General features: G+C 33.6%; 1 protein-coding gene across 1 annotated transcript; it reads left to right on the top strand.

Annotated features, from left to right (window-relative positions):
- The first annotated feature begins 1,845 nt into the window (after nucleotides 1-1,845).
- Nucleotides 1,846-18,631, top strand: LOC143227166 (insulin-like peptide 7). Its single transcript, XM_076458670.1, has 5 exons — nucleotides 1,846-2,066; nucleotides 9,519-9,603; nucleotides 12,770-12,915; nucleotides 17,349-17,500; nucleotides 18,220-18,631. The coding sequence occupies exons 3-5, from the start codon at nucleotides 12,803-12,805 to the stop codon at nucleotides 18,399-18,401; spliced, it is 447 nt and encodes a 148-aa protein (XP_076314785.1). The 5' UTR covers nucleotides 1,846-2,066; nucleotides 9,519-9,603; nucleotides 12,770-12,802; the 3' UTR covers nucleotides 18,402-18,631.
- The last annotated feature ends 4,057 nt before the right edge of the window (nucleotides 18,632-22,688 follow it).

Raw genomic sequence — 22,688 nt, 5'->3', positions numbered from 1 at the left:
ACGCTAGTACAGCTAGGTTACAAACTTAGAGTTCAAGAATCATCCTGATAGCTGTGAAATAAAACTGAGACTTATTTGATTTCTTTCTTTCATAAGAACTATATTGATTCACTTCCTCTTTTTTATCTTAATGAAAACACCGAAACCGTGATCCAACATTGGTCCTTCAGCACTTATCTATGCAATAACTTTCTGACTTATTGGTTTTCCAGTCACATCTCTACCAAAATTGAATGACCGTATGGTCCAACATTGGTCCTTCAGCACTTATCTATGCATTAACTTTCTGACTTATTGGATTTCCAGTCACATCTCTACCAAACTTGCATGACCGTATGGTCCAACATTGGTCCTTCAGCACTTATCTATGCAATAACTTTCTGACTTATTGGTTTTCCAGTCACATCTCTACCAAAATTGAATGACCGTATGGTCCAACATTGGTCCTTCAGCACTTATCTATGCAATAACTTTCTGACTTATTGGTTTTTCAGTCATATCTCTACCAAAATTGCATGACTATGTGTTCTATCCTGGATGATGAATTAATCTCACATCTTCAGTTTCATTTCATAGCATGTCTGACTTTAGGCATCCCCTCTGGGATTACATATTAATAAATCTAGTGTTTTTTTCTCATTTTTCCAGCATATTACTCAAAAATGATGTGGATATGAGTAGGCGAAGTGAAACGAGTTGTCCACATGCCACTAATTTTGCATCCATAAACCATCACTATTTAATTACTTTTCTTCAAACACCTTGAGTTCATTTGATTACCAGATATGAAAATTTCGAAATTGGATATATAAAATAAGGCTCCTTGTGGACCTTTCATTTGCTTTATTTATCACACTATATTCCTAACAACAGTCATGCACTGACTGTTAATTCCAATTAGAATATCTTGTATTTCTTGAACAAGACACGAGAGATCCTGAAGAAACATCATGACGTCGATTTTGACGACTGTTTTATCCTGTGAGAAAACTAGATTATTCGTGCTTATATCTATATGCAAGCTTAGAATACTTATCTATAATGTAAGTAACGTAATTATTTATACGTAAGTTTTTCACTTTACGTATAGCCTAATAGCTGCTCTTAGCCAGGTAATTTAAGTGTATAAGCAAAAGCCATAAACCTAAAACTTTAGTATTTTAGCACACTTGGGTTGTATATGATATTTTTAAACGTTTTAGTGTCTAATTGAACTAGTTCCTTTCTTCGTTTCCCATGATAAACAAAATAATCTTTTGGTTACCTCTGAAGCAGTAAAGATGATCTACAAGCACTTTGCTATGTCTTCAGACCTCTTTCTCACTTCTAAATCCAACCCTCCATTATTTTAAAAAAGAATAGGTTGTTTGTGGTTCTTTGCAAAAATGAATATAAACTTTTCAATCCGTGTTATCAAAAATATTATTTTACCCTTATACAAATCTCTAAAAATTATGTAAACAAAATAATGTAAAAAGACATTTACACGTACTGTTGTGGGCGAAAGTATGAACCATTGCGCACTGTAAATAGCTTCTCATTCTACTGCACTTACACCAGTCTTTAGAACAACTTGTTAAAGTACAACATCATGTTACGCTTCTGGACACAGGCACAAATATATATCTAATATAATATGTATTCCTGTGATCGTCAATCTCTTACTAATTACATTTTTTCCCAATAAAGTCTTTCACAACATATTTTAATACACGTTACTTCTACCTACGCTCCTTCATAACTATTACTTATGATGCTTAACTGCGCATGACACTCTTTAATGGGGACCAATAAGAATGTCTCGCAGACTACATACTAACCATAACCTTTGCTATATACTGGAAACAGCTTATTGCTCGAGTAAAGTGTATTTAATGGGCTCTGTTCAAAAGTTTTTTTAAATTAAACTATCTTTTTTATACACAAGGAAACCAACAGAATAAATTAAGAAATATAAAAGAAAAGTTTAAAAATATATTGTAGAATAGGTATAAGAAACACAAAGTTATTACGATGCTGAACAGGTGAAGTATTTCAAGAAGGATATATTTGTATTCCCAGTTTAGGTAGGTAGCATTTGCACAAGTGGACTTCTAGATTAAAAGTCATCTAGTCGGTGAGCAACTTATAGGTTGTGTTCTTCTCGAGTAGCAATATCGTGTTTGGTAGTGCATAAAACTAAAAGATATTGTGTTTTTACAATAAGAATACATTCTATAATGGTAATCAGATCTAAATACAGTCTCCTTAATAAAAATACCATTCAATAAGGTAAGTAAAGAAAAATTAGTAGATTTTGTGTGTAAATACTGTGTACAGTGATGAGAAAATTATAGGTGATACCTTTCGTTCTATGAACATACTCTGTATTAGAGGATATGGTTAGATACAGTTGTCATTTATTTTAAATAATTACTTTGAAGTAGAAACTCATGCATAATTGTACATAAGTAATGTCTGTACCATTAAAAATTTACAGATTTTTTGTTTATTAAAAATTTACTGTTTTACAAAGTCGTGAATATGTGTTTTTATTACTTAATATATACTTTCTAGTTGTAAAAATCTAAGAAACTGATAAGTAAATTTATAGACTGTAGATCTTTCTGAAGTAATACTAAATTCTTTATTGATAAGTAAGGCTACAGACAGTGGCTGTCTTCATATTAACAACGTACTTTCTAGTGGTGATTAAAATTATGGACAGTAATTGTTTTCGTAGTTATGATGTACTCTCTAATGGTGAGAAATGTTATAATAATTAATTACCTACACTACTTGCGTAGTAAGTAAATTTTTAAACAGTAGTTCACCGTATATAATCATTAGTTATTCTCTTAGCGTTTCACTCTCTGCAAGTCACGTTAAGATTAAAACTTTTAGTTTGGTTTGGTTTTTGAGTTTCGCGCAAAGCTATACGTGGGCTATCTGCGCTAGTCGTTCCTAATTTAACAGTGTAAGACTACAGAGAAGGCAGCTAGTCATCACCACCCACCGCCAACTCTTGGACTACTCTTTTACCAACGAATAGCGTGATTGACCGTCACATTATTACAGCTGAAAGGGCGAGCATGTTTGGTGCGACAATGATTCAAACCCTCGGCCCTCAGATTACGAGCTGAGCGCCTTAATTACCTGGGGCCATGCCGGGCCTTAATGCTTTTATATTAATAGTATACTCTGTATTGAGGATTAATGTTATACGCAATATTTTTATCAACACACTATTAACATATTCTCTAAGGTTGAGAACAGTTGAGGAAGAAGTTTTCCACACTATTAGTACCTTCTGCATACTGTGGAAAGTTACATAGAGCAGTTTTTGTCTAGTATAATATAGCTTCAGTAAACTACTAGGCTTATTACCAGCACTGCTTGTAGTGATGATGTAACATGTTTTGTAAGTAAAGTTAGAAGATGATTTTTTAAACTTCTGTCGTATATTTGGGGGAAGAAGGGGTATGCTGGTTATGTGAAATACTTGGGTCTGAGATGGTTTTAATCTTAAGTTTAATATATTACGCTAGACTATAATAAACGCTAGAAGGGAACGACTTAAGCGTTAGTTATCTTTTCATAAAGGCAAGTTCTTCCGATTTAATACACAAAATATTAGTTGTTCAACTGTGTGCAATGGCACTTCAAGGATATCTGCGCTAGTCGTTCCGAATTAAGAAGTGATAAACTGGACTAAGGACAACTACTCAACAGTAACCACCGCCAACTCTTAGGATGCTCTTAAGCAATGAAAAATTGCATTGGTCATTACATTATAACGTCCCTTAACTGAAATGATAGGTATGTTTGAAATTGGTGTTCGGACGTACAACCCGTATATCGCGAGTCGAGTGCCCTAAACACCAGGTCAATACAAGTATGGTTAAATAATGTTATATAAAATAAAGAAAATATCACATCTGGGACTTTTTAAGCGTACTTCCTCTTCTGGTTTGCTGTTCTAGATTAAGCAAGCTCAAGTATAGTAAAAGAAAAAAGGAGAGTTCGAACATGAAAATCAAAAGCCCGATGTATTTGAAAATTTCGTTTTTGAAAATTTAGCAGTGTAGGACTAGATGGAAGGCAACTAGTCATCACCACTCACCGTCAACTGTTCGGCTACTTTTTTATCAATGAATAGTGGAATTGATAGTCACATTATATCGCCCCCACGGCTGAAAGGGCAAGCATGCTTGGTGTGACAGGGATTCAAAACCGCGAACCTCGGATTGCGAGTCGAGCGCCTTAATCACTTAGCCATGCCGAGCCTCATTTGGTCTTGACTGACTTGTTCTTATTGTGTTGTGAAAATCCGTCAAATTATAATATGTTGAGTTACTTGACACGTAGAAGCTTATCTGACACATTTACACGTGAAAGACGTATTTCACTGATGAACCTGATGTCGGACCACTTTCATGGGTTAAAGAGATTCATGAACCAGAAAAAAAAATGGCAAAAATGGTGTCATGATTTTTCAATCTAGTTGGTGAAGAGGATATGAGTTATATGAAGATGAACCAGGTGAAACAATCTCATTAACCCAATACATGTATTGTATATCAGAACGGCTGGTATGGGTTAACCTGAAGATGACCTAGGAAGGTTGAAACGTTGTTCTCTGCTGATTAATAAGTGTTACTACTCATACCAGCCGTTCTGAGATACATTTTTATTTCAAGTGGGTTTCTCGTCATCAAGCTATACATGTATTGTTCCATACTTTAGAACTTACCTACTTGATTGATGTGATAGTGTAGAGTGTTGGAGGTTCTGTTTTTCACTATAACTAGCACTGCTATTCTCATTAAGTTTCATTCAAACAAATTCAGATTTTTCTTTCAGGAACGATAATAATTGTTAAGCATTCTGATATACCAAAAGACGAAAGGTGTTTGTGATCCTTGCCCTCTGAGTGCTCATTTGGAGTTTTGTGGTAAACATTGTGAAATACGTGCATAGAAAAAACCCTTGAAAACTTCTTACGTTAGAATTTATAATTTCTAAGTGAATTTGCACACAGAACCTCATCTTTCAGACTGATAATACAATGTCAGTATTTCAGGAGTGCACAATAAAAAACTTGCGCTCTTGCATAACAAATAAATCGTGATAAAAAAGTCCACGTTCCTCTAAATCTTGTCCTTGTAAATTTTACATCATCATTATTAAGGTTAACAATAACGCAGCGTATGGAATAACATCATGTATTGGTATTCACTTGTAACTGTGAATGCATGTTTTCCTACTGACTCATACGTTTGCTCTAATCAATGTGTCTATACTGACGCATACTCTAAGTTATATCACGAATTATAAACCAGGTTGTGCAATTTACAATGGAGACGTTCGTGTTCACTGAGTTTTGCCCATGATTGCTTTATTTTTGTGCAGTACCAAAAACATTTGGTTTTACTTCCTCACAGGCTGTGACACATTAACACGAGTCTTGGCTGTAGTGTTAATAGTTTGTCATGACAGTGAACATGTTTAATGTTAGGTACCGTATATGTGCCGTTGCTAGTCTTTTATAGACTCTGAGGGATCCACTTATTTAGTATAAGACATTATTGCATATATATATATATATATTCTCAGGGAATAAAGAACTTTAATGCACACTGCAATAGTTAATGTTGACTTAAATGAAGGAAAATAAAGGGCGTTGGTAAAAAAACATGTTTATTTTAGTCTAAAATTGAAATATTTGTAAATATATAGCCATTCACGAGTGACATTAAGGCTACAGTTTTATTTCCATTGGATCCGATGAGAAGCACGCTGCAGATGATTTTATTGGTGGTTATAGAAAATTATGTTCATTTTCGCACGATTTAAATATCTCTAGATTTTGCGACTGTTTAGGGAAAATTAAGTCAATGTCACTGGATGATTCCCAAGAATAAAACATAGTACACATAGCCTGATGACAGTGATAACAATTATGCTATTTTTCAAACACTTTTATCATATTCCTCTTACTTCTTTCATTTTAGATTACTTATCACAGGAAAATAAATGTATACATAGCATTCTAAACCTATTCTTTGTCTTTAATACGTCACTGCCTACAAGTCCTTTTCTTCATTACTAGATCTGTTTGTGTACCTTGTATTTTCCAGTAGAGTTACTTTAATATTTTTTTGCTTGTTGCATCTGACTTTCTGTTGCACATAACCACACACCAGAGGAAGATCCTCTGTATCATTCTATCCTCTATAGCTCAGGATCACGTCTCTTCACGCCAGTTTAAGTGGTTATTCTGAGGTGTGGTATATGTTTTTTATTTGTTTATGCTCCATTTAGATATTTTGTATAGTGATTTGGTTGTAACCAGTGGGTTAATAAATTCAGTTACATGTTGACAGCTGAACATTTGACCTTCAAAAGTTGGATAGATGAAGTACTTTCAACTATGGCCATTTCACGCCTTACATTGTTCAAATAAGCAGGAACACTGTTTTCTACCGGTTTTGTACAAGTTTCAACTTCTTTATTGAAGCAGTAGATGTGTTAATCCAGCCTGTCAACACAGCATTGATGGTTACATTCCCGAAGTCATAAAGTTAGGTAAAGAGTTCCACTGAGCAGCCTGTCTGCTGATCCAGAAAACTCTGATGCATCTTTCTTTATTATTTAAATTTACGACTTGTGAAGTGGTATATCAGTAATTCAGCTCTTCCTCTTTAATCATGTAACTCATGACGAGTTACTTCTAAGATCTCAGTTTTCTGGTGTTTGACTTGCAGCGAGTCAAACTAAACTGAATATGACTAGCGCAACTGTGTATACCACTATTTAATAAAATAATTATTCTTATTGTTTATACACAAACTTTCTTGTAGTTAGAATGTAAACAGAATCATTTATTTTTATATGATTAACATATACATAGCTTTGAGTACCTTACATTAAACCTATTTTGAATATGCATGTCAACGAGTGATGTGACAACCGTAGCCGATATAAAGTCGTGGGAGAATAGCGTGTATCAGAAATACGTTTGCGTATTCTTTAACGTTGCATAGGTACTGTGGTGTAACGAGAAGTTGAACACTTGGGAAAGAGTGTTTAACAGCACTTTTCTGTGCAAAATATTTCTAAACTCATACTATATTTCTTGTAATAGATGACATTGAAACAACAACAATAAAAAAGAAATATCGATAAACTCGACACATCAAGAGCATTCTTTTATTGACGTCTAAGCTATGACAAACAAAGTGTGACATCTGTAACAAATGAGGATTCACGAAAACAAGGGTCAGTAACAGAAACTGACACATGTTCCATGAAACATAATCAAGAAGGATCTCTACTTTGAAACGAAGCCAACAGAATACTGGTCCACCAAAACAAGTTGTCCGTTCATACCTCCCATTAAGTCAACGTACACCTCAAACATCTGAAAAATGGAAAGGGTAGAATGCAATTTCATACAAAAACATAAAGATTAAGTTTTCAGATACAGTTCATATACACTTCTGTGTGACCAGACTGTTGAAACATGCGCTTAGAAACCACTGTCCTGATACACTAGTTGAATTATTTAAAGCCTTCAGGGAGGAGTGGTGCTCTTTGTACGTGACAGTTTTAGGATAAAACTACACTGCAAGGGTATTTTCAAGATGAGTGGTCGTCTTTTACTTTTATAATAGTTGGCTTTATCAGCCTAATTTTGCTTAGATTACCATTAAACCAGTTTTCATCTGCTTTAAAGAGTTTAATATAATTATTTCTATTGTGTATTTTACAATTTAAAAGTCTTTGTTAATGGCATTTCGTTTATTCATATTTATTTCAAAACAAAGAAATGAATATCTTATCCTGAGTAACTGACATGACGTTTCATGTTTCTTTGAACATATAAGAGCGCGATTCCTTTGGATCAATGTTTAATCACAGTTAAAATAAAATATGGACTTGAAGTTTAACTAAAAAGTGACTGACGTATATCATGATAGAAGGAAAGGCGAGTACCTAATACTAGAACACTTTACGGATTTACAATGCTAAAATCAGGCATTCGATTTCCCTCGGTGGGCTCAGCAGATAGCCCGATGTGGCTTTGCTATAAGAAAACACACACATATTTATGATTAAAAATACTGAGATAATTTGAAAATCATTATTTAAAAGTTATTGAATTTTATTAAAGACTTTGTAAGAAAAGTTTAGATGAAAAATGTTTTGACTACAGGCCCGGCATGGCCAAGCGCGTTAAGGCGTGCGACTCGTAATCCGAGGGTCGCGGGTTCGCATCCACATCACGCCAAACATGCTCGCCTTTTCAGCCGTGTGGGCGTTATAATGTGACGGTCAATCCCACTATTCGTTGGTAAAAGAGTAGCCCAAGAGTTGGCGGTGGGTGGTGATGACTAGCTGCCTTCCCTCTAGTTTTACACTGCTAAATTAGGGACGGCTCGGTGCAGTGGGCTAGCAACCTGCTCACTTAAATACTTGTTGAAGAATCCGCAAGCAATTGCGGCCCTATGTTCCTAGATGGAATCTAATGGTGATAACTAACTAAAACGGAGCCGTGGTTTTAACTTAACGTAATTCCTATCTGTGTTGAGTGAATGATCGGAATCAACCAGGACTAGTTAGATTAAAGTTAGTATCAAACTATAATTACATTTGTTTTTACGTTATCTATTTAGCACAATATCTAAATTACTTTTCATGGTATGCTACCGCGCTCTGTAAGTTAAATAACTTGGTCTGACATTTGACTAAATCAAAAGAGGAATCTGTAAGTACTCCAAGTACACTTAAAAATATTTAAAACCCAGTAATATAAAGTTATATATTTTGAATTTCCAGAACAGTGTTTCAAATGTCATCCTTACACTTAGATAATTACACCTCATACTATTTTAAGCATCATGTTTTACCACTGGAAAATTAAAGAACAGTGACCCTGAAGGCAGTACTTGTAGATTATATCATAATTTTAAAAGTTACAATAATATATTTACAACATCACAGAGCTGATAGCAGTGAAATTATACAACAATCAGATGTTCAATTTTTGCTCAATTTAAAAACTCTAATAATTTTTGAAACAGAATATGTTGTCGTGTCAATAAATATTAGGTCTCCTTACATCTCAATGTTTATACTAGAAAACCTTTAAGAAAGCAAAGTATTTTTATAAACCAGAAATAAACCAATTTCCATCTAATTTCATTCGTCCTTAATTGTGATTTTTTTCTCAAACAGGATATAGTGTGTTTGCACATCTGGAATAAATTTAGTTATATTAAATTACATGTCAGGTGTTTGTTATGTATTCGATATAGCGTAGTGTTTGTGATTAAGCATTTTCTTCAGCATAGAATGGATTGTTTGATAGTGTTTTTAGATAACTATATTCAAACAATTTTTAGCATTCTATTAAATTTCTACCAGTTACCCAAGTGAAGTAATAGATTTATTCATTGCAAAGGTTAAGCATAAATTACCCTTTATTTGTTTCACTAAACAAGAGCCTAATTATTTTATCTTTTAAACTCCATCAGTTTTTCTGGCCATTTGCAACAGTGCGTGAACAAATAAATATTGTTATCGGACGAGAAAGAGTGTGCAAGGACCAAGAACATACAGGTGAGTGTTAGATCTTTATTAGGTCAAAATGTTTAGTACTTCAAGTAAATACACAGATTGAATCACTTTAAACTGTGTAATATTTAGCATATGAGTAAATTACAGATGAGAGAATACGAATAAAAATGAAGTCTGGTAATGCGAACGACAGATTTTTGCAGATAATTGTTCTGTTATTCACGTAACTAAAATGTCTACAGATCTCATTGAACTTAAAAGATATATTAATCCGTGATGACGAGAAAACTCACTTGTAGAGAAAAATATATATGTAAAAACGGCTGGTATCAAATAAATTTAGTATCATTCTATAAATATGAAGAAACAAAGGTAGTTCTTCACTTTTTAAGATATTCAACTTCTACAGACTTGTGTGCTCCCCTCTACTAACAATCTAAAAAATATTTATTAATTGTTTGTTTGTTTTGGAATTTTGCACTAAGCTACTCGAGGGCTATCTGTGCTAGCCGTCCCTAATTTAGCAGTGTAAGACTAGAGGGAAGGCAGCTAGTCATCACCACCCACCGCCAACTCTTGGGTTACTCTTTTACCAACGACTAGTGGGGATGACCGTCACATTATAACGCCCCTACGGCTAAAAGGGCGAGCATGTTTGGCGCGACCGGGATGCAAACCCGCGACCCTCAGATTACGAGTCGCACGCCTTAACACGCTTGGCCATGTCGGGCCATTTATTAATTATAGATAACTGCTTGTTTAGAATATGTAATCATTTAAACATACACTGTTTATTAAACACATTTTTATTTTACCATCTCTACTAATTTAAAAACCTTGTCTAATTTCTTCAAAACAATTTACTGTATAAGCGAAAAATAATAAGTTTGATAAGGAGTTTTCTCTTTTCAAAATATATGTTCTTTCGAACCATTTTCAGAACATATTATATTTCGACAGTTATCACTCGCGGCAATACACCAAATACATATTTATTTTCGTCACATAATCTTCAAAGGCAGTGTTGAAAGGCCAAATAATTAAAACGATTATTTAGAAGAACAACATCATTAATCTAAGTAATTACAAAGCAGTTATGGCAAAAATATAATCTCTCACATGTTATTGCTATCATAATTATCTGAATGCAAGAAACACAACCTCAGTCACTTGTTATGCAAATATGAAAGTATTTTGGTGAAGTTACTTTCTTAAGTTTTAAAATTAAAAAGATGCTATTTCGCAACTCGCCTTCATAAATAAAAGCTGTTTTCGTTAAACAGTGAAACTATTTCTCTCTATTTCGATTCATAGAGTAAACTTTAAAACATTAATAAAAACATAGTTTACTAACGTTGCCTAGAGATCTCTTACGATGTAAATAACATGTGGTTCTTACAGAGGTAAGATAAATAATGTTTTTTTTCTGACCGTATCCAGAGACACAGCAGCAAGTCTGCGGACTCATAGCTCCAAAAACTGGGATTCGATATCCAGTAGTAGGTACAGCTTTATGTAACTTTGTGCTTAACTGTACAAAAACACAGCAATCCCCTCAGACTCATTTAACACGTTTTGCTAAGTAGTCTTGTACTATATGAATGTGTTAAACCAGGGGTGGGCAACTTATTTTTCATAGTGGCCACAACTGTAACTAATGAAAACAACGTTGGCTACACTATTAAAAGAAAAAAATGAAAGATGTTAGTTTAATCAAAATGATTGCATTTCAACCAACTTCCAATGTGAAAATTGATGGGGGTTTTCATCAATAAGTTACGTGAAATATGACTTAATATCTATGCTCACTGAGCATCTTAGTTCTGCCCCTAAATTTATGTCAGTAAGCCGAAATTTGTATCTACACTTGAGAAAATCTAGCGTAGAAAATGTTGACTCACACACCTATGTGGATCCAAACATGGAACATAATTTTAAAATTGCTATCTTTAAATTTGGAACTCTCATTTATCAAAATAGTGAGCCACATCTCTCTGATAGAACATTTTTGTTTACCTTTTATGTGTTCTACACTTTGCAGGGTAAGCATCTCGTCTTCAAATCAAAGACAAAAAAGATGTAATTTTCTTACTGAAATTTCCCAAGTCAAATTGAAATGGATCATGCAAAAATTCAAATATCAATTTCAAATTTTTAAATTCGGAGAAACGTGATTCAAATTTTTGAGTTGGCTTTTTGATTCAGTTTACATAGAGATCATTTTAAACAGAGAAATCACAATCTTTACTGTTCTCTAGAAAACTATTCAACTTTGCAAAATGTGGTAAATCATTCTTTTGTAATTGTTCCGCAAGGAGGTTTAGCTTTAATTGAAATTCATGAATAGACTGTGATTACTCGCTTATTATTTTATCTCTTTTCTGAAGCTTCAGTACTTCAATCCCACTATTCTTTAGTAAGAGAGTAGCGCAAGAGTTGGCGGTGGGTGGTGATGAGTAGTTGCCTTCCCTCTAGTCTTACACTGCTAAATTAGGGACGGCTAGCGCAGGTAGCCCTCGTGTAGCTTTGCGCGAAATTCAAAAGAAACATGTATGAAGATGTTAAATTATTATTTAAAACAATATTTTATTGTTTGTCTCTTTGGTGAGTTAAACATATTGTTGACTGACTGTTTATTTTGGAATTAAGCATAAAACTCCACAACGGGCTATCTGTGCTCTTCCCACAACGGGGATCGAAACCTACTTTATATATATATATTTGGTACATACAATGGACACAGCAGAAATAGCTTGTCGCGTAACTTTCCTCTTAATATCAAGATACCTCTTAATAAACAGATAAAAAAATTCAGATAATTTTTAATCCAAATATTCTTTGTTTGAAAATTTTATTTCTTTCATTTTGGCCACCATAATGATTTAACAGTAAATCTTGAGACTTGTAATGCTAAAAACCTGGTTGAAATAGTCGTGATGACCACTAAACATTGTGTAACTTTGAACTTTAATAAAAACACCAAAAATCTTTCTTTGCTCTTCATATTCGTTTCTTTGGAAACCTACCCCAGCTTTTTATTACATGCTATCTGTTTGTATTACGTTCTATATTTCTGTTAAGTCATTTTGCAATCCCTTAAAAGTATCATTGATTGCAGTAATATTTGCTGACAAGATTAAAATGTTTTCTTTCCTTTCGGGTTATATTACTTTTTTTCTTATAATAGTCGTTCCTTCATTTCTTTCAGATTTTGCATCTATGTTTCATACAGTCATCCTATATGGAGAAGTTAAAGCTATATCATTGTGTGGTAATTCTGTGGAAAGCATTGTTTATTGTTTCTATCGCAAGAGCTACTATTGATCCAAAATGGGAGACAGTTTTTAACACCAGGTAAGTTAATATAATTCGTACCATATCTATCGTACTTTGTGACTAATTTGTCGAAGTAAAAAAAATTATAGCTTTCAATACAACATCCAATTGAAATTTTAGTCCTTTAGGAATGATTGTTGAATTACTGAAATGTGTTAGATGAGATTCTATTATTTGTTTAAATGTTTCCATATTTTTTCCAGTTTATCCTCTCTTGATATCTAGATACTTCGTTCTGCTAGTTAAGATAAAAAACCAACAGAGAGGTAAACGTTCCTAGAAAACAAAACCATTAAAATATTTTAAGTTTTCTTTCAAATTGATTCAATGAATCCTCATGTAATATATTAGGTCGAGCAGAAAGTTACTCACTTCCCGACAAACTTTAGACTTCTTATGACAGTAAGCCCGGCATGGCCAAGCGCGTTAAGGCGTTCGCATCTCCGTCGTATCAAACATGTTCGTCCTTTCAGCCGTGGGGGCGTTATAATGTTACGGTCAATTCCATTATTCGTTGGTAAAAGAGTAGCCCAAGAGTTGGCGGTGGGTGGTGATGACTAGCTGCCTTCCCTCTAGTCTTACACTGCTAAATTAGGGTCGGCTAGCACAGATAGCCCTCGAGTAGCTTTGTGCAAAATTCCAAAAAGCAAACAAACAAACAAACATCAGTAAAACTTATACATGCCATGAATCACAAGAAAAATTTAAAATTGTGTAGGCTAGAACACAGCATAATATGTGAATTTCAAAACTTAAAATTAAAGATATTTGTTACTCTTAATTTTGGTTTTGGTTAATATTGAAACAAAACCAGAGACACGTCGCAAGTACATCTAGACTTTAAATCCTCCATCGCACAAAAATTAAAATGGTGACACCTGCTTGAACCAAAATATAAAATAGCGTGGAAGAAAGACTAGGGCGAAAAAGATGGAAAATTTGTAAAACGTTTTTAGCAGAGACAGCACGAAAGTCGTAATAAATGTATAATAATTCAAAAAAAAATTACAAAAACGAGACATGTGGCTTATGCTCGATAATTATAAGAAAAAATACGTTTGGCCAGTGACCAATTAGAAAATATACACTCCACTAGAAAGTAATAACAACTTTTATTCATTAGTTGTACCCCTATAAAATAGAGTTGAAGTGTCAGATTAGAAAGAAGTTTCTAAAGCAAACTGAGAATTAGGGGCAAGATGTGAAAAGATTTTCCCAATTATTTTATCCAAATGTTTCACGTGACAGGATGAGTGCGTAAGCTTTTCAACTACGATTGAAAATAACATATAGACAGAAACTGTAGGAAGCAAAAACTGATTCAAGATGATGAGAAAAAAATGCAGAAAACAAAACACGTGAAACTGTAATAAAAATGATGAAACTCAGAGCCTGAATTGATGAAATAAACAACAGAGAGCTAATCAGCATCAGAAAAAGCAATTAGCTACAATTATGGGCCGAAGTTTGGCTCAGGATACTTCATCTGTTTGAATTATGATAACAAGCTTATTATTTAAAGACATCAGGTCATAAGTTAGTGCATTCATTGATGGGAACAATTGCAAGATGCAAAGCTGTCCAAGTAATACTTGCACATTAAAAACACCAGAAACAAGACTTAGCAAAGTCTGATCTCAATCAAACATTGACATAATGGAAGCTTAATACCTCATTTACAGAGGATTGTATGTCAATAACTGCGAAAGTCTTACAACTGAACAATACAATAAATTATATGATTTGCTCAAAGAATGTCTCACAAATGTGATATTAAAGATGCAGCATCAATAAATCAATTTGTCAGACGAATTTTTGTTGCAAAGCAAACCAAAGCACTCAAATAAATAAAAGTCACGACAGAACAAGGCGTAATAGAACCAACTAGTGGTTCTTTATCATCATCAATTGTACTTGTTTAAAGTGGTGGACAAAGAAAGTTTATTGTAGATTGCTAGAAAGCAAAAGAATCCAAAAGAAATATTCTTAACTACGGTCAAGGTCTGGATGCATACTGAATTCTTTATCTAAAACAACGTTTTTAACTCTGGGTCTGAAGAGTGGATACTGGTAAACTTTTACAACCAAGTTTGAACAGTGAATATAATGTGTTTTTTCTGGATTATTGAACTACCCTAGGATATGGTACTCATCTCCTTAGATGACATAATCACATACGAAAAGACCTCTAATGCTGCTTATGGCTGGTTAAAAAGTATAGGAGTGATTGGGGGAAGAGAACCTTAGGTAGAATCCGTAAAATTTGAATTGTTCTGTCAACAGGTTAATCTTCTGGAACTCAAAGTGGTATAGATGGAGTGTCTACAGACCCAACCAAGATATATTTTCTTCAAAACTGGCCAACTTCGCATAACTTGCCTGAGGTAGAAGGACTTCTTGGATTGTGCTCCTATTATCATTGTTTCATAAAATCATTCTCTGAAATAGTTTGTCCTTTTCACAAACTACTGAAAAATCAATCAAAATTTGCTGGATTGCTGCTTGTAAATAAGCATTCAACAAACTGAAGGGATATCTCACTACTGGCTCTATCTTATAATATCAAAATTTTAAGGCACGCTCATATAAGATACAGATGCAGCTAATTTTGCAGTGAGAACAGTGTTTTCACAAGTACAGTATTAGAAAGAATATTTGGTAGTTTACCAAAGACACGCAATGAATATTGTAAAAACAAATAATTTACAACCCCAAATAAAGAGATAATGAGAGTATTTCAAGTTTTGAATCAAAATAAATTTATACTTCAAACAAATTATACAGCAGTAAAGTGGCTGATAGGCTTCTAATATCCAGAAGGCCAGGTATAAGGATGGTTTCAGAAGCTTTTCGAATACAACTTCGCCATCTTGCAATATCTGCAATGGAGCTATAAAAATGCTGATAATTTATCACGAAGATATTATATTACTTAAGAATGGATAACGTAAAAGGAAGAAAATACAAGATAAAAATACGACCGACATGAAGTAGATAGAACACAACAAAATGCAAGATGGGTCACCTGCAGCTGATGAAAACCTAGTGTTGTCCAACCCGCAACTGAAAGATGCTCATAAAGTAAAAACTGATCTCTTGGGTAAAGCAAAATTTGTTATACCTTCAAGAAGTCTCATTGAAAAGCTAAATTTGTTATACCTAAAAGAAGTCTCATTGTAAAGCGAAATTTGTTATACTTACAAGAAGTCTCATTGTAAAGCTAAATTTGTTATACCTAAAAGAAGTCTCATTGTAAAGCGAAATTTGTTATACCTACAAGAAGTCTCATTGTAAAGCTAAATTTGTTATACCTACAAGAAGTCTCATTGTAAAGCTAAATTTGTTATACCTACAAGAAGTCTCATTGTATCAATAATATTATATATAACTTGGTGAAAGTTATGACTTCGATTAATTTTTCTACAGTCACTACAATCAGAATCACTTTACAAATACCACAACCTTCCAAATGTTTTACATTTAAATGTTAATACGACATTTGTGAGAATAACATAATTCTTCTACTAATTTATATCCTCCAAATTTATATAGAATTTCTGTAAGTCATAAAACTGTGCTGTGAGTAAAATCATCCACAATGGAAACAACGTAAACAACCACAGCATGTTCTTTCCAACCAGGACTTCGCTGAGGAAACTTGTCAGCTATTCTGTTTTGAAATTTGGGATGCTTATGGAATTTTACATAAGGAACATTGAAGTAGGGTATTGAATCCAGAAAAAACAGAAAGTCCAAACAAAAGGTGATTCGCAGTGATAATCTTTGGAAATACATCAGCATAATAACGGTCAAATCATTAATTCAAAGAAATGTTTGTTCAAGAGCCGAAGGTTTTTGTCAAGACTCCTTTTGAGATAAAGCCACAAAGTGGAACTCCTCAACCGTCTAATCAAAGAGAACATTCCAATCACGATACAGCAAGTATTGATAAAAGATAAGATTATCATTTGATTTTCGTACCTAAGTTATTAAAAATAAATTCATTAAAAGTTGGTAACAAAGTGGTCATAAGAATAAAGAGAGAATAATTTTTCAACAAAATTTGATTTTAATTTCTTTCATACATTGATTAATAATAGCACTGTTATGATACATATATTTATGAGTATTCGTGTTATCAATATTTACTTTGTTTTTAACTGTCAGTATTTTAGTTGAATGTGCCATTTTGTGCGGGATGTTTTAATATTCTGTGATGGGCAAGACTCAATAACTAGAACTTTCATGAAAGTTTAGTAGGCTACATAGTTGAGCTATACCTACAGTTTAAGTTTGGTTTAATTACAATATGTTACTGTATAGTAGCAAACCATATGAAAAAAATTCGGAATATACAATTTCCTAATCCGAGTTTGAAATATATTTTCAACTATCCATTCAATGCCAATGTTAACTATATATTTAGAATATGTATTTATTTTTCTGTATAGAAGTAACTTAGACTGGCAAGCTGTCTGGCATGAAGAACACCACCAACGGTGTTTTCGTGAATTAGTAAGTCACATGGAGTGGGCATGCGCAAAGGATGTCTATAAAATCAGACGAATGAAACGAAGCAAGTCTGAAGTGGACAGAGCATTGGGTACAAAGTATTGTTTGTTTGCTTGTCTTTCTACACACGTGTACAACGCTAAATTAGGAAATGTATCATTTATAGATAATAAAATATAACTGATAATAAGTGTTCAGTATATTTTGAATTATTATCTATCGTATTTTATTAGTTAATCGATAGAAGTTTTTATTCATGTAAACTAAATTAAATTTATATGTAAAAACAAATTTATACAATTTTAATAAACTGAGATTTTGTATTTCGGCTTTACAATGTTTTTTCAAATATATTCGAGTTTTAAATATTCTTTCTCACAAAGAAATATGTTAAAATAAATATCACTGTAACAATCCGCTGAGTGCTGTAATATAAGAGTTGAAATAGATAGTAACATGTATAACAGATCAAAGCAGCAATTAAAATTAATGCTTACAAGCCATTTTTTTCTTTGTACAAAATCCAGAAAGAATTATTAGTATACAGAGAACATAAAGTATGCGACATCTTGAATATAAAATATTTTATTTGTTGCTTTACATGTTGGTTATTGTCCATTTTTCATGTATGTTGTTCATTTCAAATGATAAATAAGAATTCTAAAAAGTCATCCCAATGGCAAACAAATATCCTGGAATCATTTTCGTTATCATTGTGCTTTGATTAATATAACCTGAACGAAACTGATAGCGAACAAACTGCTATAGAATTGAGTTACAGGATAATTATTGTTATTTTTGCCTCTACAGGTGATGATAAACCATTTTTGTCAGAAAATATCGCACACAGTTTGTTAAAGTACAATAAACCAAACAGAAATCGTCAAATCACCAAGCGTGGGATCATGGATGAATGTTGTCATAGCTCTGTAGGTTGTTCCTGGGAAGAGTACGCGGAATACTGTCCTGTCCACAGACGAATACGAAACTAACCAGGAAGCTTAAAATATGAAACTAACTTACTGCACGAAAATTAAACTATGTTTGAAAAAAAAGCAATGAAGAAGAAAGTTAACGTGTAAATTATGTGTATCAAAGCAATTTTGTTTAAAAGTTTCTTGATGATAAAATATACCGAAACTATAATATATTTGTATTCGTCCGTTATATTTCTGTTCTCACCATTCAATTGTCGGCTCTAACTTTGATTTAATGTATAGGTAAAAACTCCAATGAATAAAGATTCTTTCACCACGTGCTATATTGTTTCTTTATTTGTGAGAATAATGCATTCATTCAATGATATATTCTGCTAAATTGAAATAAACTAGAAAATTCTAATAATTTATAGTACTCGATCTTGACTTTTTGCCCTATCTCTTTATTTATTTATAGGATATAAAATATTTTGTCTCTGTTTGTTAATATTTCATCATAATATTCCCCCCAGTGGCATCGCTAGAAACCGGGTTTCTATACTTGTGGTGGGCAAAGCCCATATAACCTATGCGTAGCTTCGTGCTTAATTCTAAAAAAAAAGAAAAGAGAAAACATCAAAATATCATAGCGCTGTTATGTCTGACTTAATCTCAAATTTACAGTTGGTTGATTGGATTGAAACACATTTTAAAGTGCTAAAATTAATAAAATATAGCATATAAATATTAGTTTCACAATTGTTTTGATGTATCAAAACAACAACAAAAACATTTACTGTCAAGCCTTATTTTCTTTAAAACTCCATAAGAAACAATAGTTTGCTTAAATAATAAATTTAAATTTTTACGTAACTTCATTCTGTGAAAACTAGAAGCCACAACCGAAATAGTAATTATTTTTCTAACACTACCATAAGTACCATTCGTCAGTGTTTGTGCCATCTCTGTACTTAAGATGATTCGTATCTTAATAATTTACCACTATTTAATGAAAACGAATTTGATAAATATTTCCAACACCTTAAGATGGTTGCCCAAAAATGGAATGGCTCACCGAAAAATGGTCATTATTATTTTAGAATTTTTTGACTGGTAAAGCCCAACAAGTTTATGTTGCTCTCTTTCTCTAGAAGATTGCACCAATTATGATTGATACGGTTAAGGCAGCTATCCTGCAAATATAGGAGTACTAGAGTACTAAAGGCTTATCACCAAACGTTTCGAGGTTATCGCTAGCAAGATAATCAAATTTACATGGAATTAGCCCACGAAAAAAAGATTTACTTTGGTGTAATTTTATGCATATTGACAACAGTTTCGAAAAACTAAGACAGTTATATCTAACTGAGGAATTTAAACGCTCTACTAGTGACGACCTCAAAACGTACTTGGATAAAAAGAAAGTTGAAACACTACAGAAAGCAGTTGTTCTTTCCAATTACACTGGTTTACAAAAAAATATTTTTTGTCTGAGGCAAGAATGTGAATAGGTGTTTTTTACTAATTTGGGTGTGCTAAATTCAAATTTATAAACAGTTTTGCTATATCACCTCTAGTTTTCTGGCTTTTAAATAGTCTCATTTTAGTATATACAGAGTATATACGTGTTTATTTCAACAGTTGCAGCAGCTTATTACAGATAAAACAGGATAGATAAAGAACATTGACCGAATAAATATACTTGGATGACACAATGTACACGATTCATAGTACCGCAGACAGTTAGAAGTGTGTTTTCTTAGATGATCTGGTGTATTTTGCCTCCGGGATGTCACGCAAGAGCATTCAGCAGAAGTCTCCCATCATGCTGGGGTTCCACTTGCCTTGGTAGTTGCTCTCCATCTTCGTAATGTATTGGTGGAATCTTTCTCCGTGCTCATCACTCACTGCTCCAAGGTTTGGAGGGAAGAAGTTGAGGTGGGAATGGAGAAAATGAATTTTGAGTGACATTCGGCATCCCATATCCTCATAAGTCTTTAGCAACTTCTCAATACAGGCTTGGTAATTTGGTACGCGTGTGTTACCAAGGAAGCCACTACAGACTGACTTAAATGCTTCCCATGCTCTCATTTCCTTTAAGGTAAGAAGCTCCTCAAAATCAGTATCCTTCAGCACTTCTCGGATTTGAGGTCCGACAAAGATGCCCTCTTTGAGCTTAGCAGCACTGAGACCTGGGAACACAGTAGACAAGTGTTGGAAGGCAGCACCATTTTTGTCTATGGCCTTCACGAAATTCTTCATCAAACCAAGCTTGAGGTGAAGAGGAGGAAGAAGCACCTTCTTCATGTCAACCAGAGGATTCTCTTTGACGCTGTGTTTGCCAGGAACGAAAGTGCTTCTAGACCCCCAGTCTTTCTGCCTGTAATGCTGGGATACAGCTCGACTATCCCAGAGACAGAGAAAGCAACAGTACTTTGTAAAAGTAAATCATATGTAAGGCAATAATAATTATGTGCGTCGTTGGAAATTGTAATACAAATATATACCCAAAAGATTGAGTAACACAATTGTCGAAGGACACCAACCTCCTGCGCTGACTGCCAGTGCACTACTGGCTGTTGATTGAGACGTGTTGGCTACGCTTAACTGCCAAAATCCGTCTTGATATATAGCTATATATATATATATAATGTAATGCTATCACTTACATTTATTACATAATAACTAAAAGAGAAGACATAAGTCACACAATATTAGAAATTAACCCTGAACGCATATACGCCTTTATGTACAGTATGTGTACAAAATGTACAGTATGCATATCTAAAAAACTAGAGGTGATGAGTAAAAACGGATTTCAAATCTGAATTCAGCACCCCCAAATTAGGTTAAAACAGCTGTTTTTGTGCTTGCCTCAATTTCTTTGTAAACCAGTGTTATTACACTTTAACATATAAATTCATTTTCGATATAAAGAAGTTCCTGTCCTCTTAAAAACACCTGTACCTGTTCAATCAACCAAACTTGAGGATTCTTATAAAAATCCAGCTTCTCTAGTTCGAAATATTCAGACAATCAGGATAAAACTTCACCAAAATCATCAAGACCGATTGTTGGTTCATAAAAAAAGGAGGAATATCCAGTGCGTTTATGTCCATATATAGATGTAGTTTTATCGTATCACCCGAAGTTGTTGATTTGGCAACTGTTAAAAAGGCTGATGTAGTTTGGGAGGAATTTAGACCGTTAGTGTCTGTTGGTTCTGTGTTTTTGACAAATGACTTACTTATATCTATGTTACGTGATACTCTGACGAATTAATCATTGTTGTTAGAAAGTGTATTGCCTCTAGATTCGAGTTCTGCCTCTATTGATTCTGTTATTGCTCATGGTATTGAGGGTGGCTCTGTTAATGTTCCTCTTCATAATATTCATATAACATCAGTTTCGGGATCAGTTATAGTTGGAGTAAGATCAACTCTGCCAATTAAGGGTGTATCATTATTGTTGGGAAAGAATTTGGCTGGGAAGAACATGTTGCTAAACCCATGATAGTTATTAAACTAATAACTGTTTCATTTAAGGATGATGTTGTTGTGGAAGAGAATTCCAATGCGTTTTTCTCGTGTGTTGTGACTCGAGCTTAGGCTAAGAAATTAAGCCAAACATAAATGATAGACTGTATTTAGAGGACAGTATTATAGATGTGTCTCATACATTTTTTGATCCAGTAGGGATCGTATGAATAACTGTCCTACTGACAATTCTTCGTTGAGGCACAATGATGAACATGAGGGATCTGGTTCATTTGGTGAAGTTCCGTTTGCTAAAAGTAGAGTTATTGCTGAACAGGAAAAAGATCCGCAGATATTATCACTATCTAAATATGCTCTCTTAAAAGATAAACTGCATAAAGTTATAAATTGTTACTTTTTCAAAAATGGTATGCTCATGAGAAAATGGAGACCACCAAATGTACTAACTTCAGAGGACTTGGCTGTAGTTTATGAAATCGTTGTTCCAAAAGCATATAATTCTGAAATACTGAAAGTTGAACATGAACTCCCCATAAGAGGTCTTTTAGGTGTCAACAAGACTTGTGAAAACATTATGAAAATTTCGTTTAGCCAAACATTAGGCAAGATGTTTTTTTGTCTCGCAAAACTTGTCAAATCTGTTAGTTGATCGGAAAACGTTACTAAAAACTTCCCGTTGCTCGTTTGAAACCTTCCCAGCTAAGAACTTCAGTCGTGTGAATATTAATGGTATTGGATCTTTACCAACGCGATAACGTGTGTGTTTGAGCACTTTTACGCGCAATGTAATTTTATGATCATGAAGTTATTTGTATTGAGTGTGTTACATACTGTTATGATTAGTGAAGTTGTATAATTTCTTAAC

Source organism: Tachypleus tridentatus, chromosome 9 (genome assembly GCF_004210375.1).
Source record: "Tachypleus tridentatus isolate NWPU-2018 chromosome 9, ASM421037v1, whole genome shotgun sequence".
NCBI lineage: Eukaryota > Metazoa > Arthropoda > Merostomata > Xiphosura > Limulidae > Tachypleus > Tachypleus tridentatus.
This window is presented reverse-complemented; position numbering and strand designations above follow the sequence as displayed.

What these genes read in the sequence shown, in the direction of transcription:
- LOC143227166 (XM_076458670.1), top strand. Translation starts at nt 12,803, where the DNA reads ATGGAGAAGTTAAAGCTATATCATTGTGTGGTAATTCTGTGGAAAGCA. An exon ending in GAGACAGTTTTTAACACCAG is followed by an intron (nt 12,916 to 17,348) that starts GTAAGTTAATAT and finishes TTTTCTGTATAG; the next exon opens with AAGTAACTTAGACTGGCAAG. An exon ending in TGAAGTGGACAGAGCATTGG is followed by an intron (nt 17,501 to 18,219) that starts GTACAAAGTATT and finishes TTGCCTCTACAG; the next exon opens with GTGATGATAAACCATTTTTG.